General features: G+C 39.2%; 1 protein-coding gene across 1 annotated transcript; it reads left to right on the forward strand.

Moving 5' to 3' along the window:
- The first annotated feature begins 99 nt into the window (after positions 1 to 99).
- mapkap1 (mitogen-activated protein kinase associated protein 1) lies at positions 100 to 26421 on the forward strand. The gene is made up of 12 exons (XM_004075051.4): positions 100 to 285; positions 3002 to 3453; positions 12205 to 12294; positions 14607 to 14755; positions 17234 to 17406; positions 17485 to 17661; positions 18092 to 18201; positions 18411 to 18518; positions 18814 to 18954; positions 20685 to 20822; positions 22416 to 22513; positions 25741 to 26421. Exons 2-12 carry the CDS (start codon positions 3171 to 3173, stop codon positions 25861 to 25863), a joined length of 1590 nt encoding a protein of 529 aa, XP_004075099.1. The 5' UTR covers positions 100 to 285; positions 3002 to 3170; the 3' UTR covers positions 25864 to 26421.
- Positions 26422 to 27714: the final 1293 nt, after the last annotated feature.

Below are 27714 nucleotides of genomic sequence, written 5' to 3' on the forward strand. Positions count from 1 at the left end.
GCATATAATTCAGTGTTCCTTTACTTTCACTGCCTCGGTCAGTGAACTGCTCTTGTGCGTGTTTTTCGTTTGGTGGCTCTTTTATTGTGAAGAGATTACACCGGAAGTCAAAAGGATGTCTTCCTGGTTGCACGAGCGCAGCAGATTGCATTGGCTTTCGGTTGTTTTGAGACTTTAATGCATTGAATTGTTTTTCACGGATGTAACGACTCGTCGGCCAAATAAGTAGACTGGATGAGATGGAGGGACGTGGACTCTGCTGTGTCTCGTCAGAAAAACGTAGAGGTGGGATCTTCTTTCTGTTCATACCACTGCTATTGCTAACTGACTCGGGAGAGATAATCGTTAGCTTGAGTTTAGTCACCGCTAACCGACTGTAATGCGATCTGTAAGCTGTTCCTGTCATGTTACACGCTTATAAAGTATGAATCACTTCAGTCTGTAGATCCTCCTGCTACTTTTTGGAGCAGCTGAAATGGATTTTGTTGTAATTCAGCTGGTTTAAGTGAGCCATTTTGGTTAGGAAAACAAGGTGCTGCTAACGCAAAACATGATGATGATCTGATAAATGTACACAGAACTTTTTAATCCGATTGTTTAACTTCTACCTTCTTAAAATGATAAACTCCGACACAAATTTGTATTTACTGACATGTGGTGTTTGTTTCAGTTGTGTCGTGTGTTTTACACGAGCGTGTTTTTCCTGTGAGAACTTTCCCCAGATAAGACTGTGTCCTCAGCTGAAATGACCGTCAGACATCATTTACAGCTGTTACAGTGGGAACTGTTACGTCATCACAGTGATTTCTGTGCTCATAATCCGTTTTCTTGATGGTGAAGTGTTCTTCTCAGCTGCCCATGCGCTCAGCGCCGTCATCTGCCTGTTGTAGCTGTCAACATCCGTGTTTAGACTAAACACTGTGAACAAACTTCGTGTTTTCAGATGTGACACGACTTCTGATTCTTCAAAAAAAAAAAAGTTAGCGTTGTGCCCAAACACTAAAAAACACTGGCATTTGTCTGATGATAGAGGACATATATAAAGAAAATTAGGCTCAAAACTGTATTTCTGAGTATTTCTGTGTTCACGTAGTTGTGAATCAGGAGCAGACAAAGAAATGCTGTTAGAAAAAGCTTGTTGTAACTGAAGCTACTGCAGAAAGCCACAAGCTTCCTGCCCCTCCTCATTCTAATGCATCCACTCATGGACAACTTGTTCCATGTACATCTTTGTTTTCCCTGTCTGAGCTGGAATCTGGATCAAAACTGTATGGCTGGACAGCGCCAATATTGCTCACCATTTTTATCGCAGTGCTCATGTTAAGGCCCGTACACACCGGGACGAATATTCGCCAGGCGTTATTCGCCAGCGTTTTTCGCCACGTTTTTTGTGTTCACACCCAGGCGATTTCCACTGACGATGAGCCGAGCGAACATGCAATTTCCTTCCCTGACATTAGATGGCGCTTAATGTAAACAGAAATACTCCTGTACACAAGGTGGCGCTGCGCAACTTTACGCTTATTAAAGTCGCTTTTCACTCAGAAGAAGAGAGCAAGTATTTACGCGCTTGTCAGAATCAAACAAAGAAAACATGAATATTTCAAGCACCAGTTGCTCCAACTGGTGCTTGGTTCGGGGATATTTTAGAATGTCCGTCATTATTTCTTCGCAGCAGTGTAGACGCTACTTGGCGTCTATCTTCTTCGCTGGTATGTGTGCTCAGCAAGGCAGTTTTGTGTTTGAGCGCCCCCAAGTTGTGTTTTACTGTAACTTCAGAAGCTCCAGACATGTGTGCAAAAGCGCCATTCTCATTGGTCGAATAGATTTCGACGCGACGCGTCGAAAAAAAAAAAACGAACCCGAGGCGTTTTTTTTTTTGACGCTTTGACGCCTGGCGTTTTTTCGCGTCGGTGTGCACACTCCCATTGGTGCCCTTTGTTTAGTCACGAGGCGTTAAACGTCGGCGAAAATCGCCAGCGAAATTCGTCCCGGTGTGAACGGGCCTTTAGGTTGGCGTTGTTAGAGGCTCTAAGCTAGTTGGAGAGACTGTAAACAGATTGGTGACGGGAAGTGGTGGTGGGCTAGCTATGTGCCACTGGTCAACTCAGAGAATCTCTAATGAACTCCTGCTGCTCTGCAGAAACCATGCCATAGAAAACTACACATAAAACAGCATAAACATAAAGAAAGACTTCTGAGAATGCTTTTTGCAATAGATCAAAAGATGATAGGAGCGGGACTTCAACATCAATATTGAAAATAACCAAAAAAACATGGTTCAAATACATTTTGGCAATTGACTGTATAAGAGAACTGGACTTGCCGACCCCTCCCCCTGGTGTTCCTAACAGGAAGTACGCGCTGGCCCCAAGAAGCCAAAATCCTATAGACTTCTATATAGAAATAAACAGCTGTTAATCAGTCATTCTGTTGGTCAGAATAACCATTCTTGCTCCGATACCTTTTTTGAACATGTTCTTGATAATCCTATTTTTTCTAATAATATTTTTTCTTTAGTACAAGCTAATCATGTTATAAACTGACCAATCATGGGTCTCAATAAAAGCGTGTGGCCTCATGTTCAAAGATTGATTAACAGATTTTGTGCAGTCCGCTTTAAGTGGTAGGGGTGTGGCCTTTCAACAAGCTCTCTCTGGATTTGTGAGAGTGGTTGCCATAACAATGTTGACTCTGATTGTCTTAGACCAATCACTCCTTGCTAACATTGTCTGACTCCCAACCTGGCGACGTCCACATTGCAAAAAATGGTGACTGAAGTTACTTCAATTGGTTGGAACCAGAAGTAAGCCAATTTTCTGTGAGTGACGTCACACTTACTCTGTCCAGTTCTCATATTCAGTCAATGAGTTGGATTGACCCACGCATTTCATAGTTCTAAACAAAAAGAAAATCTATATTCACAAACATTTTTCAAAACAAAACAAATATGTTCTAGTTGTCTGTCTGATCGTTTTTCTGGTTGTTTTCCTTTTTACAGGGCCTTTTACATCTTCATCAGTGGACGTGATGGAATAGTAAAGGGCTGAAAATGAAAAACTTGCCCCACTAGCTGCCAAGGTGCGCCGAACAGAAAGTGAGGCCCACGTTATGTGTCCAGGCTCCACGGTGACAAAAAGCTTTACTCTGTCTCACTGAGAACACAGGACATGGCTTTTTTGGACAATCCTGCAATCATTTTGGCCCACATCAGGCAGTCTCATGTGACCAGCGACGACACAGGAATGTGTGAGATGGTCCTCATAGACCAGGATGTTGACCTGGAGAAGTGCCAGCTCACCGTGGTGCCTGGTAGCAGCTGTGGCTCGTCTGGACTGAGCTGTCTCATTGAAGGCGGTGGCAGCGTGATGGATAACCACGTTTGCGACTTGTCTCAGTCCATGGACATCACCTCCAGCTGGGACTTTGGCATTCGCCGGCGCTCCAATACGGGTAAGCTTGCCTCCAGTTGTTGGCTGATCAAGAGAATAGGCTTTCTGTCCAGCACATCCTTCAGTGGTTAGCAGGGAAAGTGCAGCCAGAAAGCTCATTCCTTCATTTTATTGAGATTGGGTGTCAAATCAAGGCCCTGGTTTATGAAGGCACGGAAAGTATGGGAATCAGACTTTAGTGAAAGTGTGCATGTGGGGAAAGATCACCAAATGAAGCTGTTTGACTGATGGGACAAATCTGGCTTTGACTTGTTGCAAGAAGGAATTTGGGAATTGTTGCACGTTTGAGTGGATGAATCACAATGTTGTCTGCACAGATACAGGGATGATCGTAAATAACAGAATTTGCTATGCTCTAAATCTTCTTGATTATGGAAAATATGTGTGTTTTTTTAAACTGGGATTAAGGATGCTAAATGGAGTAATCATAAACACTGACCTTAACTGAAACAAGTCAGCTCTTTTAATGTTGTTTGATGGTCTTCCTAATTGATTGATTTATTTCAAACAACTTTCATCAAATTAAAACAAAAGAAAATACACTAAAAACATACAGACAAATCTATTTAAGATATTAATTCTTAAACTGATTAGAAAATAAATGAAAGATCATGTTTTGACAATATAATCACTCCTAATCATACATAGGCATTTTTGCACTTACTGTATTTTTTGGACTAGAAGCTGCAGATGCAAAATGTACGGAGCCCTCCATGGTTAAAAAAAGAAAATCAGATAAAATGTGCGCACGGATTACTAAACCGTGCCCACGCATTGCTAAAACTTTGTAAGTACCATAACCATTTGCCCTGCAGTAATCGTTCGGGGTCCTTTCGACGGAGGATAACGTCACACTACGTTAACCCCACTTGGACAAACTACGTAGCGTTTCTTTCCCCTCATAATTTGTGTCTGACATTATTCTTTGCAGCATTTATAGAGAGATTTTGCCACAACCTTTTGTAAAAAGATCCTTGGCTATTAGAATGAACCGGCTGCTCCACACAAGCGAATCGTGTCTCTGAGCAGAGCAGCTGGAGTCTTGTAGCTTTGTGTTCACAGGCAGGGAAGGCGCTTTGTTAGTGTGCGGTCTGGAGAAGGGTTCGGACCGCAGTCCGTTCGGGTGCAATGCACTTAATAATAATCATAACAATAATAAAAGCACGTTTAGAAGATAATCTCTCTCTATGTCGGAGCTCTGTTTGTTTTCAACGGACCGCATCATATCTTCTATGATAGTATCGGAATTTGTCCAGACCAATCGTCATCGGACCAACAGACAGCCAATCACATAATGTGACGTCAGCACTAGTCCAAGGACCCCAAACGGTTGTTGCAGGCCGTATCGTCATGCTACCCACACCGTGCCCACGCATTGCTAAATCGTGCCCAAACTCCCAATGGAAGACTCCGAGCAATGTGCGATTAATCCGTTGGCATGGTTTAGCAATCCGTATGCACGTTTTTTTTAACCACTGGCACCTGGGGGGCTCCGTGAAAATGTATACTGAAGAAGGAAAAGTTTCTCCCAAAAGTCACACTTTTGGGAGAAATTTATTTGACAAAATACTTGAACAAAAATTGGACATTTAATCTTAAAAGGCAAATCATAAAAAGAAGATAAATATAAATAATAGACTAAATATCTATCGACTTATTCTCCAAAAAATTGGGTTTATATACAGTCAGGATCATAAATATTTGGACAGAGACACATTCTTTCCAATTTAATTTCTGCACATTACCACAGTGAATTCTAAATAAAACAACTCAGATGCCATTGAAGTTCAGACTTTCAGCTTTTATTTCATGGGTTGAACAAAAATATTGCATAAAAATGTGAAAAACTATAGCAGTTTTTAAACACAATCCCTTCATTTCATGGGCTCGTAGGTAATTGGACAATTGAAACAACTGAAAACAAAATGGTCATTCCTAATATTTGGTTGAAAAGCCTTTGTTGGCAATGACAGCCTGAAGTCTTGAACTCATGGACATCAGCAGATGCTGGTTTTCTCCTTCTGAATGCTCTGCCAGGCCTTCACTGCAGCAGCTTTCAGTTGCTGTTTGTTTGTGGGCCTTTCTGTCTGAAGTTTAGTCTTCAACAAGTGAAATGCTGCTCAATTGGGTTAAGATCAGGTAACTGACTTGGCCATTCAAGAATATTCCACTTCTTTGCTTTAATAAACTCCTGAGTTGCTTTAGCTGTATGTTTTGGGTCGTTGTCCATCTGTATTTTGAAACGCCGCCCAATCAGTTTGGCTGCATTCACCTGGATCTACGCAGACAGTCTGTCTCTGAATATCTCAGAATTCATTGGGCTGCTTCTGTCCTGTGTCACGTCATCAATAAACGCTAGTGTCCCAGCGCCACTAGCAGCCATGCATGCCCATACTGATGATGTAGTGTGCTTTGGATCAGGAGCATCCCCACGCCTTCTCCATACTTGTCTCTTGCCATCATTCTGGTAGAGGTTGATTTTGGTTTCATCTGTCCAAAGAATGTTTTTCCAGAACTGTGCTGGTTTTTTTAGATGCTTGTAGGAAAGTCCAATCTAGCCTTCCTATTCTTGAGGCTTCTGAGTGGCTTGCATCTTGCAGTGTACCCTCTGGATCTACTTTCATGCAGTCTTCTTTTTATGGTAGACTTGGATATTGATACGTCTACCTTCTGAAGAGTGTTGTTCACTTGGTTGGCTGTTGTGAACGGGTTCCTCTTCACCATGGAAATTATTGTGCGTTCATCCACCACTGTTGTCTTCCGTGGAACGTCCAGGTCTTTTTGCGTTGCTGAGTTCACCAGTGCTTTCTTTCTTTCTCAGGATGTACCACACTGTTGGTTTTGCCACTCCTAATACTGTAACAATTTCTGGCATGGTTTTTTTCTGTTTTCCTCAGCTTAATGATGGCTCCTTTCACCTGCATGGAGAGATCCTTTGACCGCATGTTGTCTGTTCACAGCAAAATCTTCAAAATGCAAGCACGAGTCCTCTAATCAACTCCAGGCCTTTTATCTGCTTCACTCATAATGACATAACAAGGGAATTAACCACACCTGCCCATGCAATAGCATGGAAGTCAATTGTCCAATTACTTACGAGCCCATGAAATGAAGGGATTGTGTTTTAGGAAACGCTTTAGTTTTTTAAAATTTTTATGCAATCTTCTTGTTCAACCCATGGAATAAAAGCTGAAAGTCTGCACTTCAATGGCATCTGAGTTTTTTTATTTAAAATTCACTGTGGTAATGTACAGAAACTAAATTAGAAAAAATGTGTCTCTGTCCAAATATTTCTGGTCCTGACTGTATACAGTACACACACACATGACATATTGAATCTATTAAATGTTATGGTTGTCAAAAAGAGTATTTAATTGCTTTATAAGGGAGTGGGAAAATTTGAATTCATAAAATCCTGTAGCAATTATGATTTACTTTACTTTTTGTACATAGTTGACATAAACTGGTTCCTAACTTTGATTCAAAATCATGAACCCTTTTGCAGTATATTTATCAAGTAATAAAGATAAAGTTCTTATTGGTTATCAAGAGCAAAACTAACTACACTATTGCAGGATCATTATTGCACATCACACATTGTGTAACAACAACAGAGTTCTTATGGATGATCATCTTAAAGTCTTTTGTCTCCATTTGGATGAATCCTCAGTGAAACCTGGGTTGTTTTTTTTTTTTTGACAATTGCCATCAGTGTTTCATATGATCGCGGTTCATGAATGACTCTCATGTGGGCGGTCTCAAGAGACCAAAAACCTAGTGCTGTTTCAGTCAGTATGTTTTAAATGTGTCCTCCTGGAATTGGGTTTGTTGGAGCTGCAATTGAAGAGGTTCTACAACATAGATACTACTGCATGGAACGCCACCTAGGGGAAATGCTTTAAGAAGAGCCCAACCAAGCCAGGCTGAGCTGGTGCTAACGGAAATCCACCAGCTGTGCTTGTCTTCTTCCTCGTACTCCACAGCTGCAGTGATTATTACATTTCTTTTGTCCTACAACATATATTGCAGGGATTGTTGTGTTCATCCTACTGCGTTCTGTTCTTTCATTGTTAGAGTTACTAACTGACTCTACTTTCTGCAGATGTTCCAGTGTCTTTCATGATTATGTGTCTCCTTTCACAGACCACATATGAAATCAGTCTTACAAATGCTAAAAGGTTTTGTACTTATTGATTATGGGCTGCAAGAACAGTTAAAAGATTGCTCCCACCTGGGTAATGCACTTTTTATAACACTAGCATTCGGAAGGAGGCTCGGGTGCATTAAAGCTAAAAAAGCAGACTCGGGAACTGCTATTCCCTCAAAGTTGGTCAAGTCTTAGTGCCCCCTACAGGACAAGGCTCAAAACTCAGTCATGGACAATTTCTTCAAAACACCTGAATCCCCTCTTTCTGCCTTTTCCCTTTAGCCTGTCCGTTATTGGTTGAATGCTGTATAGCATTCAACCCTTTGTTTTCCTCTTACGCTATCTTCCGCCTTTTTTCGGCACTTAACTCCTTCTACAATTTTCAACCTATTTTAACCATTCAACTATTAAACTGTTCAGCTCTTTCAGCTTATTACTGCTATGACTTTTGGTTTTTCAAATCCTTGAACTTTTTAAGATATTCCAGGATTTTCCATGATTTTTTCTACATTGAAATACATGGAGAATTTTTCGTGCAGAAGTTCACAGTTAAACTTCTTCTACAATTTTTCACCTATTTTAACCATTCAACTATTAAAATGTTCAGCTCTTTCATCTTATTCCAGCTATGACATTTTGTCCTTCAAATCCTTGAACTTTTCCAGATAGTCCCGGTTATTCCCGGATTTTCCAATATTTTTGCTCCATTGGCCACACCTTTGCTTCTTTAAACAATTGTAACTTTAACATTCTTTTGGCTAGAGACACCGTTCAAATATTGAAATGTTCACAAGGTTTTGGACTTCAATATAAGGCTCAAAATTATTATGGGATGGCAACACCACCTACACTTTGGCGGCCATTTTTTGCCAAAATGTGAGGCAATTTTAAACTTCTTCAAACTTTCACCTATTTCAATCATTCTACTATTTCAATGTTCAACTCCTTCAGCTTATTCCTTTCAGCTATTACTTTTGGTCCTTCAAATCTTTGAACTTTTCAAGATATTCCAGGATTTTCCAAGATTTTCGCTCCATTTAAATACATTGAGAATCCTTGAAAACCTTTGGTTCTTTCAACCATTGTAACTTCAACATGCCTTTAGCTAGAGATACCGTTCAAACGTTAAATTGATCACAAGGCTTTGGACTATAAAATAGGTTTAGAAATCATTATGGGATGTCGACACAACCTACTGTTTGGTGGCCATTTTTTGACCAAATCTGAAGCAAATATTGCATTTAACTTCATCCATGGCTGGAACTGAACATATTGAAATTCACTGGATCTGGACTTATAAGGAATGTGGGCGTGGTTAGCAAACAAACTTCGTTGCTATGGACGTCCAAAGGTTTACTTTTTCTGATTTGTCTGAAACTGACGTCGATTGGTTCGTCATCCCCAGGCGACCCAAACATAAAATGGTTGCTATGGAGATAGAATTAATAGAAAAGCCGCCATTTTGAAAAAAGTGGATTTTCTAGCAACTTAGACATGTAGCTTTTACCAATATGATACTCTCAAACAATGTGTTTTTTTGAGTCGATTGATGATGCTGATTCCAATCCTAGCACTTTTAGCCATTTTAGCAACATCTTCAAATTTTCAACAGTTCAGCCATTTTTTCAACAATTTCAGCTTTAATGCTTAACTCCTTCTACAAATTTTGACCTATTTTAGACATTCTACTATTACAATGTTCACCTTTTTCAGCTTATTCCTACTAGGACTTTTGATCATTTAACTTTTCAAGGTTTTTCCAGTACAGTTCAGACATTTCTTCAGCAAATTTAGCTTTCATTCAGCAGTACAGCATTCAACCCTGCATTTTTTTCTGGAAATGCAGCTCCTTCTAGTTTAATTTAATTTAAAGTATCTTCAGAAAATCTTTTATTTTTTTTATTTTTTAGTTTGTCACTTAACATAACTGGTTCACTGAAAGATGTGGAAACTCTTGACACCTGATATATGTTGTTTAGTAAAGGCATTTAATATATGGAATCCGTTTTCATTTGCTGCAAATGCAAATCAGAGCTACCAGGTTTCATCCTTTGTCTCGCTGTTTTAGCCAGATCATTACTTCTCTTTTTTTGAGTCATTCCATTACTCTGTTTGTCGTTTCTATGATTGCATTTTGGTTCATGATAACTTCATGGTGGTAGTTTGATATGAGCTTATCATGCTTTAAGTCATGGTGTCAGATCCCAACAGAAGAATCTGAAATTATGACCAGTTAACGGCACAAGAAATAAGTTAAAAATTTCTGTTCCACAATTTTATTTCATCTTTATTTTTGTTTCTTTAGGCCAGATTATTCAACTCAAAATTAAAAATATAGGATTATTATCCCCTAAATTTACAATTCCCTCCTGGTTTAGCTTAGACTGAACATGTTGATCAATTGGAGGGAAGTAAATCTGAATCAGAATGTTGCAAAGACTAAGCTGTAAGCAGACTTGATAACTGATATCTTGTGCAGTAAATCTGAGTTTGTCGTGCTGAAATGAAATCACAAGAATGTGCATCTGTTTGAAGCTTGGAAAGGGAGACATGCTTTTGCTTCGAATGGGTTGGTCAGCATGTGTGGCTCTCTGGATTTGTTGTGCTGCTGGCCATGGTTGCGGGTCAAAATCCTTCAAGAATTTCCGAATTGGGTTGAAATTCTTACCTGTGGCGGCTGTCTCATCAGGACCTCAAGGTAACCGAGAGAAACCCGTGGCTGCTGGTAAGATGACTGGGATCCATGACATTTTCTCAGTTTCATGTGCAACTTTCCTCTGACGTAGAGATGTTCTGCAAAGCGAGACCTGTGTCCAGAAAATGTTACTAACTGTGCTTTTCTTGTCAGTGGTTCGTGTGCTTTGAAAGGCAAATCAAGATCTAATTATAAACTCTGTGAAACACGTACAATGCTTCTTCATTTTGTATCCATAAGTCACAAAACTTTTATGTATGATCATGTCTTTTATGTCTTTTAACAGATTCTGTCATCCAAAGCAAGTTACGACGAAAAATCACATTTTTTGAGTTGTAACGAGCACTTCATCAGCACTAATAGTATTTTTTTTACTTCATTTGAATGACACTTTTTTTGTTGCATTTTACCATTATAATTTACTAAGATGTAGTTCACTAGTAAATAAAAGGGTTGTGGGTGGGGCTTCATTAAACTGTAGGAGTGGTTTTTCTGACATTTTAAATATATTTAATGCATATACCTCCTTTTCAGTTATTGTATAAAACAACTGAAGCAGCCCATCCGTTAAAAAACTAGCATTAGCGATTAACACTAGCTTTTACTTTTCCATTAAAGATTTTCTTCCATGTTCCGTTCCCGATGACATCATTGTTGACCCAGCCTAATCAAAAATATCAACATCCATCTGTACTTTTATTCTTTCATTTTCTGGGTGGTTTAAGGTGAAACATCCTCCAACAATTAGATGTAAACATCAGTGAGGTTCAACCATGGACTGTATATGAGAACTGGACCGAGTGAGCGTGACATCACCCATAGAAAATGGTTTACTTTCAGCTCCAACCAAATGAAGTAAATTCAGTCACCATGTTTTTGTGATGCGAACGTCGCCATGTTGGAACCAGTAATTGTCAGTAAGCAGTGATTGGTCCGAATCGGTCAGAGTCAACATTTCCATGGCAACAACTCTTGCTAATCAGGAGTGAGCTTGTTGGAAGGCCACACCCCTACCACTGGGTCTGGGAGAATCAATCATACAATTCAAATGTTCGCTATCAGACCACATCCTTTTATTGAGTCATCTGATTGGTTAGTATATAACTTGAATAACTAGTCGTAAAGCAAAAAATAACAGGATTATCAAGAACATGTTAAAAAAAGGCATCAAAGGAAAAATGGTTATTCTGACAAATAGAACGATTGGGGGATTGCTGTTTATTTTTCTGGTATTTTGGCTTCTTGGAACCGGCGGGTACTTCCTATTTGAAATGTGAAGGGGTAGAAATTGCTCAGTCCAGTTCTAATATACAGTCAATGGGTTTAGCAGGAAGTATACTGTAGTTACAGAGATGTTGCAAAACCCACTTGAGGCAGGTTGTAAAGCAGCACAGTTCCACACAGATTCTTTTTTCTTTGTTTGTTGTTTTTAAATACATTTTACACCAAAACTAAACACATTTACATATTGGTTTCAATCTTTTTTTAATCTATTATTTGGAGGAAACACAAGTCAGTGTGGTGCTCAAAGACGGATCAACCTCTGTTATCTGAAAAAAGCCTTTTTTTGTAATTCTGAGAATGTTGCAATTTTCCTGTTTTAGCCCCCCCCCCCGTTTTTTTTTTTTTTTTACATTCTGGCAGTTTCGAATATACTTTTGTGCCGATTCTAGTTGTCCATTGAACTTTAGCATCCTGAAGTAGAGATGCTAAGTTTGATAATTGTGTATTTGGACAAATGTAGTTCAGAATAAAAGATGTGCTTAAGTGCAGAGGAACGACCTTTAACCCCCTGTAAACTGAAGTTGTCCTGCAGTGTTTTGATGACGCTAACTCTTTTTGTTTGTCAAGGTTTTCTAGTGATGGAATGTTGAGATGAAATCTAAAAGTTGTTTTTCTTTCTTTTTCAGCACAAAGGCTTGAAAGGCTAAGAAAAGAGAGGCAGAACCAAATCAAGTGTAAAAACATTCAGTGGAAGGAAAGAGCATCTAGCCATTCTGGTAAAGTTACTACCTTTTAACTGGAAAACTTCAATGGAAAAACTACTGACCTTCCTGCTTGTCTTTATTTATTTTTTTAAAATGAACTTATGCTTTTCTTAAAGTTTTTATGTTTGTAACATTCAGATAGACTCTTCAATATGAACTATAAAGAAAGACTAATTAAAGGTGTTTATGCATAAGATAAAATTATGATAAGAAATTTGTCAGCTTTTACTTTTTTTTTCCCCATAGTTGAACGTTTTGCTTTGGTTTGCCACCAAAACAGTTTAAAGAACCTTAAAATACAGGTGACACTCCCGTAACCCGAGTAAGGCCTCACCGGTCCCTCTCACAGTCCTTTTTACGCTTCGCTGTGCAGTAAGAAATGCTTGTTAGGCCACAGCCTAACACTTCCTTCCATCTCCGATTTGCCTCCAGAGGTCGTCTCTGAGGCCAGTCAGGGGTGGAACGCTGAGTATAAATAGATGCTACTGCAATGAAGACTTGTTATAAAAAGTTGTTCAAATGTCACTGACAGTTACTGACCCAATTTTCTGGTTGATTTCTTTTCATGCTGGGTTCATAACGGCAGGAAACCCCAAGTAAAAATGTTCAAACTGCAAACGTTAGTTAGCATTTATATAAGAGTTCATAAACACCAACGTAAAATCTATGTTTTAAGGACAAAATTTTACATTTCTCTTTAATTCCTCTATTCTCTTTAATGCTGCTTTTGACTCCTTTACAGTTCAACTCTTGGGCCTAAATTTTTTTTTCAAAGCTCTTCAATAGACATTATTCTCTCACAATGATAAGTTCCTATGATGTTGAAAAATGTCCTCTGGACTTAAAGAAAATGGTATCATACCATTCAAAAATATGTTTCTTCCTAGGATAATGAGTCTTGCTGATGATGTGTAATGTTGGGAAGGATTTTAACTGGAGCTTAGTTTTTAAATGAATTTGTAATAAAAGCCCAGTTTATGCATTTTCAGTAAAGCATGTCAAACATTGTATGTAAATCATGACTGTAAGTTTTGTTGTTCTGGCTCGCCACAGTCCGTCCAAAGATGGCCACAGGACATAAGACTTGGCACCAATTTCATGAGAAATTCTGCGATATTTTCATTTTCTGATATTATGGGAAAAGAAAACCTTTGTTTGAGCGATCTTCACAAAATTGCACACACATGCCACCAGGTTAGGTCTACAACCAACACGGCAGTCTTGTTGACATTTGACTTCAGAAAGATCAAAGGTTGACAATTTGATAAAATCTTGAACTTTCACCCCACAAAATACACCTGCAGGCCGACTTACACATTTCAGCTACCGGTGCTCTTAGGGATTTTGATCTATTGCCTCCCAACTCCTCGACCATCATTGTGAAGGTACTTGGTAAAAAATGTTAGAATTAGAAGTCGTAGATTTTGAACAGCGTTTGTGTGGCAAGATGGAAAAAGTGGCGTTTCTCTGTTGCCTGCACTTCATTACCGGAATATGGTGAAAATATAAAACACGACGCCTTGACTCAAGCTGAACAAAACGATATGGCTTATGAAATGACTACTTTTGTTTTACAAAACATCGTTGTTGGCAAAGAAATCCAAAAGTTTACTTTTGCTGATTTTTCTAAAAATTACATAAACATGTTCAATGGCCGAACTTTATTTTTCTACCAGCCAAGTTGGTAATTTTTTACCTTCCAAAATATTACCCTAATTAATACAGAGAAACCGTAGGCGTTTTATTTTATACAATGATAACATGTTAAATGCAAATACAGAGGAAGTCACAACATAATTAAGACATCCGATAAAAACTATTTGATAATTTTTATTTCTAAAGAAACTTTTGGGGGCCGGTTTAGCTCGTGCTGGTTTGCGGCGCCTTCCGTCTGTGAAACCAGGGTTTAATTCCGGGCTGCTCCCTGTTCCCTTCTCTGCTGCTGTGCCGGTCCCAAGCCCGGTTGGATTGAGAGGGTCGCGTCAAAAGGGTTTCTAATCAAAGTCTTTGCTCTCTACTCTTGGCGTTGTCACACCGTCAGTGAAGGGCTTAATTTTCTATCACAAACAGTACAGCAGCACAACACTGCTGAAAAAACCCCCCCATGGCGAGAAAAATATTTGTTTCTTGATTTTTTTCTCTCTAAGAAAATAAAATTGCATGAAAGTAATTTATAAACATTATGAAGACGTCTGTAGTGTCATCTAACTGTAATCTCAAATTAAAATATGCTAAGAAAACAAGATTGACAGAAAATGTCCTCTTTTGATGATTTTCACATTGTTCTCTGTTGACATATTTTTTCACAATTGTGTCGTTTATAGTGGACGATCTTGGTTCTCTGTTTGAAAAAAAGGACTTTAAAGACAGAGACAGAAAATCAGGGGTCAAGTCCACCCTCTCGCTGCGTCTGGAGCAGTGCCCCCAGCAGCTCAACAACCCCTTCAATGAGTACTCCAAGTTTGATGGCAAGGTGAGCTTTGTACGCTGACACACAGCGTGAGAGGTAAGGTCAATCCTGTCACTGCAAGATGGCTAAGGACCCGCACCAACATGCTTCAGAAGTTTATTTTGACAAGTCTTTTTGTGTTTGGATCTTGGGTTATTGCCATTGACTGTCTAAGAGAACTGACGGAGTGAGCGTGGTGTCACCTATAGAAATGGTTTACATCCGGTACCAATGAAATGAAGTTAATTCAGTTTCCATTTTAAAAAATAAAGATGCCACCATGTTGGACCAAGACATCAACAACATCGTTAAGCTGTGATTGGTCCAAAGTGGTCTGAGTCGACGTTTCAATGGCAACCACTCTCAATAAGCAGGAGTGAGCTTGAAAGTGGGCTTGGGTGAATCTGTCAAACATATTGAACTTTCAATGTAGGGGCCAGCAGGGACAACATACTTTTATTGAGGCATCTGATTGGTCACTTTATAACTTGAAATCTTGGACTACAGAAAAAAATATAATGGGAATTTTTTTTTAGGATTATTACGAAATACGGCTGGGTTGAAAAAAATCAATTTAACCAATCTGTTTAGATCAACTATTGATTCATAAAAGTAAAGATCGATCTTCCGTTTCCAGTGTCCCAGAGCTACTCTCGTGAGATTTGGCTAGATCGAACTTTGAAATGGTCATGGTGTTATACAGGTGTTAAACTGCTAGACAGTTTACAAAATACAATCTGAAGGTTAATGGAACATTCCTAGTATATTGTGATACATCTACAGTGTCATTTTTAAGTAAAGCCAAAAAAGTCTGCTAGCTTGATGCTACCATTTGTGGTCTAAATCCAATGAGTTATATCACTAGAGGAGACACGCCCGCTTTAGAAGCCTGGCCGACGGTGGCGGAGCGCGACGCCATCTTGGTGAGGTCGACGATGCCCACATGACATTGATTTCCATTGATTTTAGTGGTGTCTAAGTAGCTTTTATAAACTGTATATATTTTTAGATATAAATATATTTATACATATATATAAATATATTATATTTTATGTATATAATGTATATATAGGTACATCATTAGTTGTTGTTAAAGAAGAGAAACAGTCAGCCTTAAAAGCTCAAACTTGAATGAAAATGCATTGTTTCAGGACTTCTTACAAATAAAAAAATTATTAGAAAGAATTATCAAAATTAATTTCTAAACATTTAGAAGTTTTAGATCTCTTTGACATGCAATTTAAATTATTTAGAAAAACCCAACAATATGTCAATAATAATAATATACTATTATTATTATATACTATTATTATTATTATTATTATTACTATTATTATTATTAACAATAATAATAATAATGATGATGATGATGATGATGATGATAATCAAAAAGAAGTCCAAAAGTGAACAATAGATTTACCCTAAAAAAACAATCTGGCCTCTTATCAATATCTGTTTCCAGAAATGTTTTGAACAGTCAGACTGTATTACTAGTTGGAACCACAGTGATCCATCTGGGTTAACTCTTTTGATAGCCAAGATCCACTTTTTCCTGAAGTCTGAGTCCATTGGAAACCTGCAAGAAAAGTTCAGTCACTGAGTCAGAAATGTATAAATCTGTATAAATAGCCTAGTATGCTGTATACAGGTTTAGCAAAATAAAATGTACATTTATATTGACAGCAAAATCAATGTACATCATGCAGCATGTTGATAATAGCCCTGCAGCATCATGCATGTCAACATGTGTTCTATTAATGAAGCCCCTGCAGCCTTAAAAGAAAAAAAATTAAAATACTTACCTGTGAAATGATACACCTACCTCCTTCATGGACTCATTTTTCTGATTTTGGCAGCTGAAACCCGCACAATGAACTGGCATTATGCAAAAAATGTATTCACATGCATTCACTGCAGCAGTAACTTGACCTCACCAAGATGGCGGTGCTCTCCTCCCATGAGGAACCACGTAATGTCTCCTCTAGTGATATAACTCATTGTCTAAATCACCGTCTTTTGCTCAAATCTTCTGGGATAAAGTGTAGAGCTATAGCGGGAGCGCCACCTAGTGGACAAAATGAAACACCCTCCAGGAGAGGCAGAATAGAATGATCTGCACATTTTTGTTGGAACTTCTCCTTTTTACTATTTTACAGTATGTGAACTGTATCATATTTATATGAATGTCTCCAAAATATACATAGATTATTAATGTATTGCTATATAAATATGCCTAAATGTGTAAACCGTGAAAAATCAAAATGGAATTGAATCGAGTTGAGTGGATTGAAAGAATCGTGACTAGAATTGATCCAGGCTCTGGTGAATCGAATCAAATGAATTCTGGAAATGATTGTTGATACGCAGTCCTATTAAGAACATGTAAAAAAAAGGTAGTAAGTTTGGCTGTACATCACATCAAAAATTGTCCAAATGCATTTTCTCTTTGATGCCTTTCCTTCTTTTATAATTATTATCTTTGATATGTTCTTTTATCTTCAGGGTCACATCGGTACAACGTCTACTAAAAAAATTGACGTGTACCTTTCAATGCAAATTGGTCAGGAGAAAGTTCATCCAATGACTGTGGTGACCATTGCCAATGCCCGTGTCCATGACCTGATCGGGCTCATCTGCTGGCAGTACACCAGTGAGGGACGAGAACCTAAACTTAAGTGAGCTCAGACACCGTTTAGGATCCGTTTTGCCTTAATTGTTGGTCTCACAATCTTTCCACCTTCACTTGTTTACAGTGAGAATGTGAACGCCTACTGCCTCCATATTGCAGAGGATGATGGTGAAGTGGACACTGATTTCCCACCTCTGGACTCAAACGAACCAATTCACAAGTTTGGTTTTAGCACTTTGGCCTTGGTAGAGAAGTATTCTTCACCAGGCCTCACTTCTAGACAGTCACTTTTTGTCAGAATGTAAGTGTGCAAAAACACAACTACATTGTCTGTCGTCGCAGTTCTAACAAATGTTTAAGCCAACTTGATAACAGTATTGTTTGTTATCTTTTGATCTCAGTCAATGAAGTGTTGACTTCTGAGATATTGTAGTTCAAATATATTGAATGCACATTCACTAAAACCATGAACACATAATGAACATCAATATATGTGATATTTTGGTACCAAGCTACAGTGGTAAAACCTTTATTTGAGGTCATTGTTTTTATGGAAACACATTTCTTTGCAACATTGACAAAGTTTGCTGTACTAAATGTATTTCTTACAACACAACTGTTGTTACTTCAGGCTAAAGCACAGAGAGAGTTGAAAAGTTTCTTAAACTCCCATGTTTGTTATGGGTGAGAATAGACTTTATACATAAGTTTTTCCATGTTTTTCCTCCTAGAAACGCTGCTCATGGTTTCTCTCTAATCCCTGTGGATACTCTAAAGGTTACCATGAAAGAAATTCTCCAGAAAGCTCTAAAAAAGAGAAAAGGCTCACAGAAAGGCGCAGGTAATAAAGGTGATGCTTTGAAGTGTGCCAAAAATACATTGGTAAAAAAAATAATCTGCAGATGTGATCAATATGATGGGATAAATGCATCTTTTTGAACATTTCTTAGCTATGATTTACCTTCAATTTACACAACAACTGGCAAGAAGTTAACAGGAGTCAAGATCCAGCCTTTGAAAACAAATGACATCTCCATGGTTTTCTAACAGGGCCCATGTACCGTCTGGAGAAGCAGATGGAACCAAACTTAGCAGTTGACTTGGACTCGAGCTTGGAGAGCCAGAACACCCTGGAGTTTTGCCTCGTCAGAGAAAACAGTGAGTGAATCATCATGCTGCTTTGGTAATCCTTTGGATCACAGTTGCTGTTTGCAGTAAAAAAAAGAAAAAGAAATCTGTTACACAACCAAACGACAGAAGTATGGGCCATTGTAAATTTTGTTGTATAAAAACAATGTGTGATCACTCCTTTTGGCAAGCTCAGGTCTTCTGCCAGAGACTTTAGAGCATGAGCCTTTTCCGGAGTATCTATATACTTTTTCCATCACCATGTCTGCTTGGTTGGACACCTATTCTTTGTCAGTCTTATGATAAATTTGGCTGCTGCTTGCAGGTTCCAGAGGCGAGGAAAGCTCAGAGGAAGACCCACCCATTGATATCACCACAGTCCAAGACATGCTAAGCAGCCACCACTATAAGTCCTTCAAGATCAGTATGATCCACAAGCTGCGCTTCACCACTGATGTCCAGCTAGGTACATCCTTACTCTATAGCAGATTTGGGGAAACATTTTTTAGCGTGTTCATATGAATTGTTTGTCCTTTTAGCCCCTTAGCGGGTAACGGGAGTGGCTTTGCATCAATAATTGCAAACCCAGGCAACCAAGAAAGTCGCAATACTTCCTTTTTGGAACTGTTTTTAAAGAACAAGCAGTGTATGGTAGTGTCACTGTATATTCCTGAGTATACTGTTGTGCTCATACGTTTACATACCCTGGAAGAAATTAGGATTTCTTGGTCATTTTTCAGAGATGATAAAGATTACACAAAAACTGTTTTTACACTCATAGTTAGTGGTTGAGTGAAGCCATTTATGGTCCAAAATATTCTGTTTACCCTTTTTAAATCATAATGAAAGTTAAAACTTCCCAAATGACCCTGTTCAAAAGTGTACGTACCCCAGTTCCTAATACCTGCTATTGCCTCCTTTTGCATCAAAAACACCTCCTGGTCTCTAGTGGTCGTTGTGGATGAGGTTCTTTAATGTCTCTAATGGTAAAGCAGCTCATTCTTCTTGGCAGAAAACCTTAACTTCCTTTTAATTCTAGGGCTGTCTTGCTTGAACTGCCCGTTTGTGATCTCCCCAGAGTGGCTCAATAATCGAGGTCAGGAGACTGAGACGGCAACCAATGACAAGTGGACTTGGCCTTGTGTTTTGGATCCTTGTCATGTTGAAATGTCCTAGTGCACATGTGTCAAACTCAAGGCCCGCGGGCCAAATGTGGCCCGCCATGTCATTTTATGTGGCCCGCAAGAGCATAAAAGTTTTTAATTTCTTAGAATAAAAAATAAAAATTGGTGTGTATTTATTCATATCTAGGGGGAATTGGACTTGAAATATTGGATTGGATACTGTCATGAGGACTTAAACAGTGTCCATATAACCTAACCTGACAGAATCAAATTTAAAAGGATTTATGCTAAAGTAACATAGCTGTTTGCATATTGTAAGTGTGCTATGTTGTGGTTTTTCGCTAAAAAGGCTTTCTTCTGGACCATGCAGCCCGTTTTTCTTCAGGTGCTTCCTTATTGTACATCTTGAAACGTCCACACCAGAGTTTTTCAGAGAGTCCTGGATGACAGCTGAAGTTATTTGTGGGGTTTTCTTTGCATCTCTGATGAAAACTGTTGTGAGCGTAGTTTGGTTTCAACAGAACCCCTCACTTTCCACTTTTTGACATCGTCTTCTACCCCTATCCCTTTCCTGTTTTGTACAGTTCAGCTACCTTTTCCCAGAGATCCTTTGGCAGCTCTTTAGCTTTTCCCATGACTCAGGATCTAGAAATGTCGGTGCAGCACTGGATGAAGGATGCAAGGATCTGTTGGGAGCTCAGGAACTCCAAGACCTTTTGAGCACTCATATTGATTTCAGGCAAACGAGTCACATGTTAGGATGGTGACCTTTAGCTGCCATTCAAAACCTTTTGTATCGGCTTGTGTGCCTGTTTTCAGGACTGTTATCAGGGAATGTAAGCTTTTGAACAGGGTCATTTGGGAAGTTTCTGTTGTCATTATGATTTAAAGAGGGTAAACAGATTTTTATTGATGGTAAATGGCTTCGCCTAATCAATAACTATGAGTGGAAAAAAGAATTTTGTGTTATATTCTGTCAGATTCTTTGAAAAGTGACAGAGGAAATCCTAATCTGTCTGTGTTCAGCTTCAATAATCGTTTTTAATAAACTGATATGAATCTATTCCTGCAGGCATTTCAGGAGAGAAAGTTGAAATCGACCCAGTAACCAATCAAAAGGCCAGCACAAAGTTCTGGATTCGGCAGAAACCCATCTCCATTGACTCGGACCACCTGTGTGCCTGTGATCTGGTGGAGGAGAGAAGCCCCAGTGAGAAGAGTTTGCACATCTACACATCATCAGTTTCCCTGTTCACCCATGTTTACTCACACACACTGTTTGTTAAGGTGGAGACCTGCTGCTGTTTGCTTCACTTCTATGGACACGTGTCCAAACCTTTGACCTGTAATGTATAGAAATACAAGTGCAGCATATGTTTAAACAAATTTATATTAAAGAAGAAAATAATAATATTTATCAAAATAATGAATCTTATAATACAGCAACTGAACTATTTTAAAAATATTAGAACTGGAGGATTTTCTTTACTAGGGATGTCCCAATCAGGTTTTTTGGGGCCTGATCCGATTCCGGGTCATTTGAGTTTAATTACCTTTGTGAGACATTTAAAAAAAAAAAGGAACAAACTTAATTAACCGATCCAGTTTCTTTAGTATTTTTCTGCAGTTAACTTTATTTTATCATTTAACATTTAAACAGAGCACCTCTGTGAAGTAACTTTGGTGACTTGCTGACTGCAGTGTTAGGATCTTCAGAGCTATTGAACATTTCTTAACAGATGGGGTTCATATCTCCATTAAAAATTCTTTAAAATGAATGATTTTCTTTTAGCCCTTGTGCTCTCTTGGGTGGTCCAGATGACCCCACCCTTACATTGACGTGTTCTCCCTACCATGACAAAGGTGGATAAAGGTGGAAAGATTTCATGTAATCCATGGACACCAGTGAAGATCACAAATCATTGAAGAAAAAAGGTTCAGAGCACTGTCTAGTGGGTCTAGATGACCCAACTTCCGTTAACGTGCCTTGGAACAAACACAATCTATTTCAAATTCATCCATCATCTTCTGCTCATCTAAAGTCAGGTCAGAGGGGAAAGGAGTCTAAGCAGACTTCTCTTTTCATAGACGTCCTCCAGTTCTGCCTGGGCAGCCGAGGCGTTTCTAGGTCAACTGAGGGTTGTAGTCCCTCCAGGGTGTCCCAGGTCGTCCTAGAACCTCTGGTGGGACATGGCCAGAATAGAGAGCAAAGCCAGAGAAAGACTTGGAGGGTTATTAACCAAATTTCTGCTCTGGTTGGCCAGAAACCCTTTAGAAAAAGAAAATCTAGTTTTATAGAATAGAATGAAAACAAAGATCGTTTGTAATCCAAGAATTATGTTACTCTGGCAAACTGAACACATTCTGTACAGGAGACACGACACGGAGGAGATTGACAAGCCAATCAGAACGCAGGACTCAGTTAGAGAAAAAAGCATGCAAATATAGACAGAAAAATTCTGTGACGCAGTGAGACGACGAAAGGTGAACCATAATGTGGCGAGGGAACACTGTACAACATTTTTTTTGGGGCCAGATTTTCTTATATCAAACCTTTGCTTGGCTACTTATTCCTGTTAACTGATAAAATCGGATAAAAGTTCAATTCTGATGGCACCTGCTAGTATAAGCCCGGCAGGTTTTATGCGGTTCTCTTAGATTGACACGTTTGCTTTTGTCAAACTTTAAGTCTGAGGGGTTAAGAGGGGCGGGGCTTTCTTTCTTCTTTGTTGGTAGATTAAGGACTGTTTAAAAAACATGCGTGTAGTTGTTGTTTTTCTAAACATGTTCTCTTGTCCTGCAGGTCATGCAATATTCAAGCTGACCTATCTCAGCAACCATGACTACAAGCCTCTGTACTTTGAGTCTGACGCTGCGACTGTTAATGAAATTGTGCTCAAGGTAAGTCTCATCCACCTGAAGACAAAGTTTCAACAGATGCACTCTCATTTCAAGCTTTTGATTGAAATAGTGGACACATCTTTCCTCTCACAACCACGTGTGCAGGTGCTATTTAAGTGCTTGTTGGACGCTGGTAGGATGTCCACACAAACTACACTCTGATTGTCTAATTTCTTCATCTTAAGAGTCAGGCTGCAGCACGAGGAGCGCATAAGGAGTGTGCACTAACAGGCCCTTTTCACATACAGCAGGATTTTGTCAGCGTCTCACCGACTCCATGTTGTTTAAGTGTTAGCTATGACCTGTCGCCGCAGCGTGCCCGTAGAAAAATGTGCATGAACGTCTGTGCTCTAGGGGCTTATCCAGCGATCTACGACCGTGATATCTCCTGCGTGTCCCGTACAGATTTGCCCATTTTTCCCCCACAGACAGCCCATATCTGCCCATATCTGCCCATAAGGGCAGTTGTTACTAAGGCTTTTGAGGCAGCTAGCTTTACACCGCCGTATCCAGCACTTTCTTTACCAAAGGACCTACAGTAGATCATGCTATTCTTATACCTTTTAGAGTAAACTATGCCCATATATGTCATAATATATTACCTTTGGGACACTAAAGTACACATTTTTTAAAGATATATCAGCTATTTTCGCAGCTCATTTTCCATTCCAGAAGTAAGACAACTCGATTTTCTGAGGCTCCGCCTTTCACTTCTTTTGGACGCCGGCCTTTTCATGGCGTCAACCTTGAGCCGGCATCGGCAGAGTGTCTGCGTTTCGCCTACTAAAACAAACATCAAACTTTATTTGTATAGCACCTTTCATTCAGGTTAAACACAAAGCGCTTTACATAAAAGCAAGCAAAATAGTCATAAAAAATCAAGAGTATTTAAAATGAAAACACAGGACAATAAAATGCAGTTGGCACCCCTCCTCCAAATTCCTCCCTCCATCCACCCAGTACCCCCAATATAACCCCTGTATCAAAACTAAACAAGACCGTAAGAACTGCAGCATAAAGAAACAGTGTAGTTAGATACTGCTGTGCAGAAACGGTATAATGGGGATCCATTTATTCCAAGGCCCAGCCTGACCTCAGGGGTCATTACCACAGTGCCCGCCCATCACAGAGCAGCTCAGGGCCCACTCTACGGCTTTTAGACCACAGAGCAGGACTCCAGCTGGCCCAATGAAAATGAGCACCGCAGCCACAGCACCCCCTGCAGGCGGAGTAGGTAGTGTCCCAGAACAATGGATCCCCAAGAGGAAACACTGGAGTAAGAAAAAACATCAGGATATAAAATAATGATTCTATAAAAAATGATAAAAAATAAAATAAGATATAACAACAATAAAAATAATAACAAAAAGCTTAAGAAACAATTAAAACATAACTTTAAATATGATGAACATAGTAATAATAATTCAAAAGGTAGTAAATTAAGAAATAATAGTCCTTACATAAAGAAAAAATGTATTAAATATGGAAAATAAATGAATAAATGGATAAAGAATATAAGACTTAAAGAATGAAGCAATTACAAAAGTCATGCAAAAGCCAGATTAAAAAGGTGGGTCTTGAGCCTCTTCTTAAAAACCTCTGCAGTCTCTGCGGCCCTGAGGTTCTCCAGCAGGCCGTTCCACAGGCAAGGACCCTAATGATGGAACAAGGCCCATCGTGTGTTTTGGTCCTCACTTTAGGAAACAACTAAAAGGCCAGTGCCAGAGGACTTCAGGATCCGAGGGGGCTCATAGTTTAAAAACATATTGTTTAAATAAGAAGGCCCAAGACCATTACATTTTTTTTAAAACATTCATTTAACCATTAAATTTAAAATGGATGTAATGTGTACCCGCCTTATGGTTCTCGTCTGAACTCGTGCTGCCAAGTTCTGTAATAGTTGTAAGTTTGAAAGAGACCTTTTGGGTAAACCAGAGAGCAGGGCATTACAATAATCTAAATGACTAAAACTAAAAGCATGCATCAGCATCCCTGTGCTGGCAGGAGAGACGAATGGACGGACTCTGGCAATGTTTTTAAGATGATCAAATCCTGTCTTAACGACAATTTTGATGTGCGGAATAAAATTTAGCTCAGAGTCAAAAAGTACGCCCGGGTTTCTCACGCAGTGAGAACGTTTAAAATTCCCGAGTTTGGGTAAAATCATCTCTCTTTTGTCTTCAGAACCAATGAATAAAACTTCAGTTTTGTTCTGGTTGAGCTGTCAGAGGTTTTCTGCCATCAATGACTTTATATCAAATTACAGTTTAAAAGAGTGTTAATAGGTTCAAGGTCATCAGAAGACAGAGCGATGTAAGGCTGTGTATCATCAGCATAGCTGTGAAAGTCAACGCCTTGTCTCCTGATGACATCCCCAAGAGGCAACATGTACAAGTTAAAAAGTACTGAACCTATAATCAACCCTTGGGGAACCCCAAACATTATTTTGTGGATTCTTGAGGACTCTGGATCCACACTTACATAAAAGTGTCGATCTGTGAGATAGGAATGAAACCGGTTAAGAGCAGTTCGTGAGAGGCCAACCTGACTCCTAAGTCTCTCTAATAAAATCTGTTGGTCTACTTTATCAAGATCCAGCAGAACCAGAACAGAAGGTTTCTGTGAGTCAGAATCATCTCTGAGATCATTTAAAATCTTTAAGAGGGCCGTCTCAGAACTGTTATTTGTCCTAAAATCAGATTATTTTTCTAAAATATTTTGTTTATTTAGGAAATCACGTATTTAAGCAAAAGCATTTTTTTTTCAAAAATGGTAAGTTGGATACAGGTCTGTAATTGTCCATAATATTTGGATCCAAGTTACTCTTCTTCAGAAGGGGCCACACCACAAACGTCTTACAGGCAGTGTGGAAGACGCCCGTCTGAAGAGAGCAGTTTACTATAATAGCTCTGACTCAAAGAATCCATAAAATATTTTAAAGAACAATTGAATTTTTGCAAATAAAAAAATAAGGGCTTCGCTGATCACTGCTAGCTAACGGAGAAAGTGAGATGGAAGGGGCTGTTCCTCACTTGCATATGTATACATGCTCAGAGAGCAGGTTTTTAGAGGAATATGCGTGAATGGATCAAAATACCACTTTGGGGTTGTTTATAGTGAGGAATGGACATTACAATACACTTGCATGATATAGGCCCTTTAAAGTTCTGTGGAGATCAGAAAGGTCTGATGAGAGTAAAATTACCCAAGAGTGAAACTGTTTGCAGGTGAACTATATCCTGGAGTCTCGAGCCAGCACCTCTCGGGCTGATTACTATGCGCAGAAGCAACGCAAACTGAGCCGCCGGACCAGCTTTAGTTTCCAAAAGGAGAAGAAGACTGGCCAGTAAATGAGGCGAGGATGCTGAGGCAGCTGTCCACCTGTGTGCTGAGCAACGGCTGTGTTTGTGAGGCCTTTCAGAACACAAAGGTCAGCAAGCTGGAACATGGTGGACACAGAGACTCAGACGGATTCCATCCAAGACCTTGATCAAGAGGGACAACAGCAGAGAGCTGGACATTTCAAACCAGAACCTTTGTTATTTTTCTAAAGATGAAGAAGATGAAGAAGAAATTGTCAACAGTCTGGCTGAGCTTTTGCACTGGATGTTTTTGTTTATTTTGTTTAAGACTGTCCTCCAGGACGGATGTGTGGAATTCAACCAATCAGAGCTCTGTGTTTAAACTTCTGCTTTTTTTTCTTACATTTCTCTAATATCATTTTAAATGTACTGTACATAAACATTTTATATTCTAAATAATAATAAATAACATTGAATGAAATAATCACAATGCAAAACAAAATTGGCACCATGTGAGTTCATGAAAAACTCAGGTGAAATGATCTAAACTGTTTCTATAAACCATTGAAATGTAATAAAATGTACCTTTGCTATGAGACATGATGATCACAGTGAGAACTTTGATTCTTAATTCACTCAGAGGCAGAGCTTTGCAGTGGGCTCAAGCTTATGTATTCGCCCATCCTATCCCATCTACCTTTTGATCATTTTTTAGCCGAAATTCAAACTTCTTTCTTCCTGTTAAGATTTGTTTACAGAAGGAATATCTCAAACTTCAAGCTCTAGTTTGTTCTGGTGCCGAGCAAAGTTTCATTGATCAGGACTTTATGTCTCAGTTATCATTACCTACAGAACTTTTGGACTCCTTTGTAGAGGTTGCTGGTTTGGCGGGGGGCAGCATCCATCACCATACTGGTCCTATTCTCCTCATAACATCAGGTAAACGCAGAGTACACATTCAACTGTGCGTCACCCAAACACGGCAGACTCCCATAGTTTTAAGGTTCCCATGCCTCCATTTACACAATTTGATTGGAAGTAAGGAAGGGTTACTAACTGGAGGTTTAGTCAGTTGCCTCCAGTCAACTCTCCCCTCCCTGAAACCACCGGCGTCTGACTGCCATGAGGACGTAGATCTCTAAAGTACCTGTCAGTTCTCACGATCTCAAGCCAGTTTACAGCAAATCAAAAGCATGTTCTTTACCTCCACACAGAGCCTATGTTTGATCCATTGATGTGCTTCCGTTTGTTTAACCTCTGGTCCTGAAAAAGAAGCCATGGAGAAATATATTCAGGAGGCGCTTTCTACTGGTCTCATTTGCTCCTCCTCCTCTCCTGTAGGTGCAGGGTTCTTAATTGATCTTGCATCAATTACGGGGGCGGCCATGGTGCAGCGGTAAGCTGGTCAAACTCCAGAAGTGAACGTTCCAATGGAACTACCAGGCCAGCCGTGTTGACCTCCAGTTCTTATCCTATAGGTTAACAGCACTGGTGTTGGTCGTTGTTGACCTGGGCCACGACAGACCCAGTTTAGAAATTCTGTTTAATAATTTGCATGATTGTTTTTATGTCAGATGCCCTTCCTGAAGCCACCCTCTGCAATTATCTGGACTTGAGACCTGCAGGAAGTGCTCTTTTGTTTGTTTTGTCACTAAACACCTAGTTATGATACTTCGCTGCCAAATGTCTGAGGAGGGAAAAAAAAGGAGAAAAGAAAAACAAAAAAAATGTCTGAAGTAATAAGCACATAAATAAACTTACTTCATTAACAGAAGTTGGAATTGAAAAAGGATCCCCTTGAATGATCAGCAAAACAACTTTTAGAGAAACCTTTAAGGTTCAGTTGCTATGGAAACCATAAGAAAAGAGTTTTTAGATGAGTTTGGAAAGGCAGTGTTG

Source organism: Oryzias latipes, chromosome 12, assembly GCF_002234675.1.
Source record: "Oryzias latipes chromosome 12, ASM223467v1".
Lineage (NCBI taxonomy): Eukaryota > Metazoa > Chordata > Actinopteri > Beloniformes > Adrianichthyidae > Oryzias > Oryzias latipes.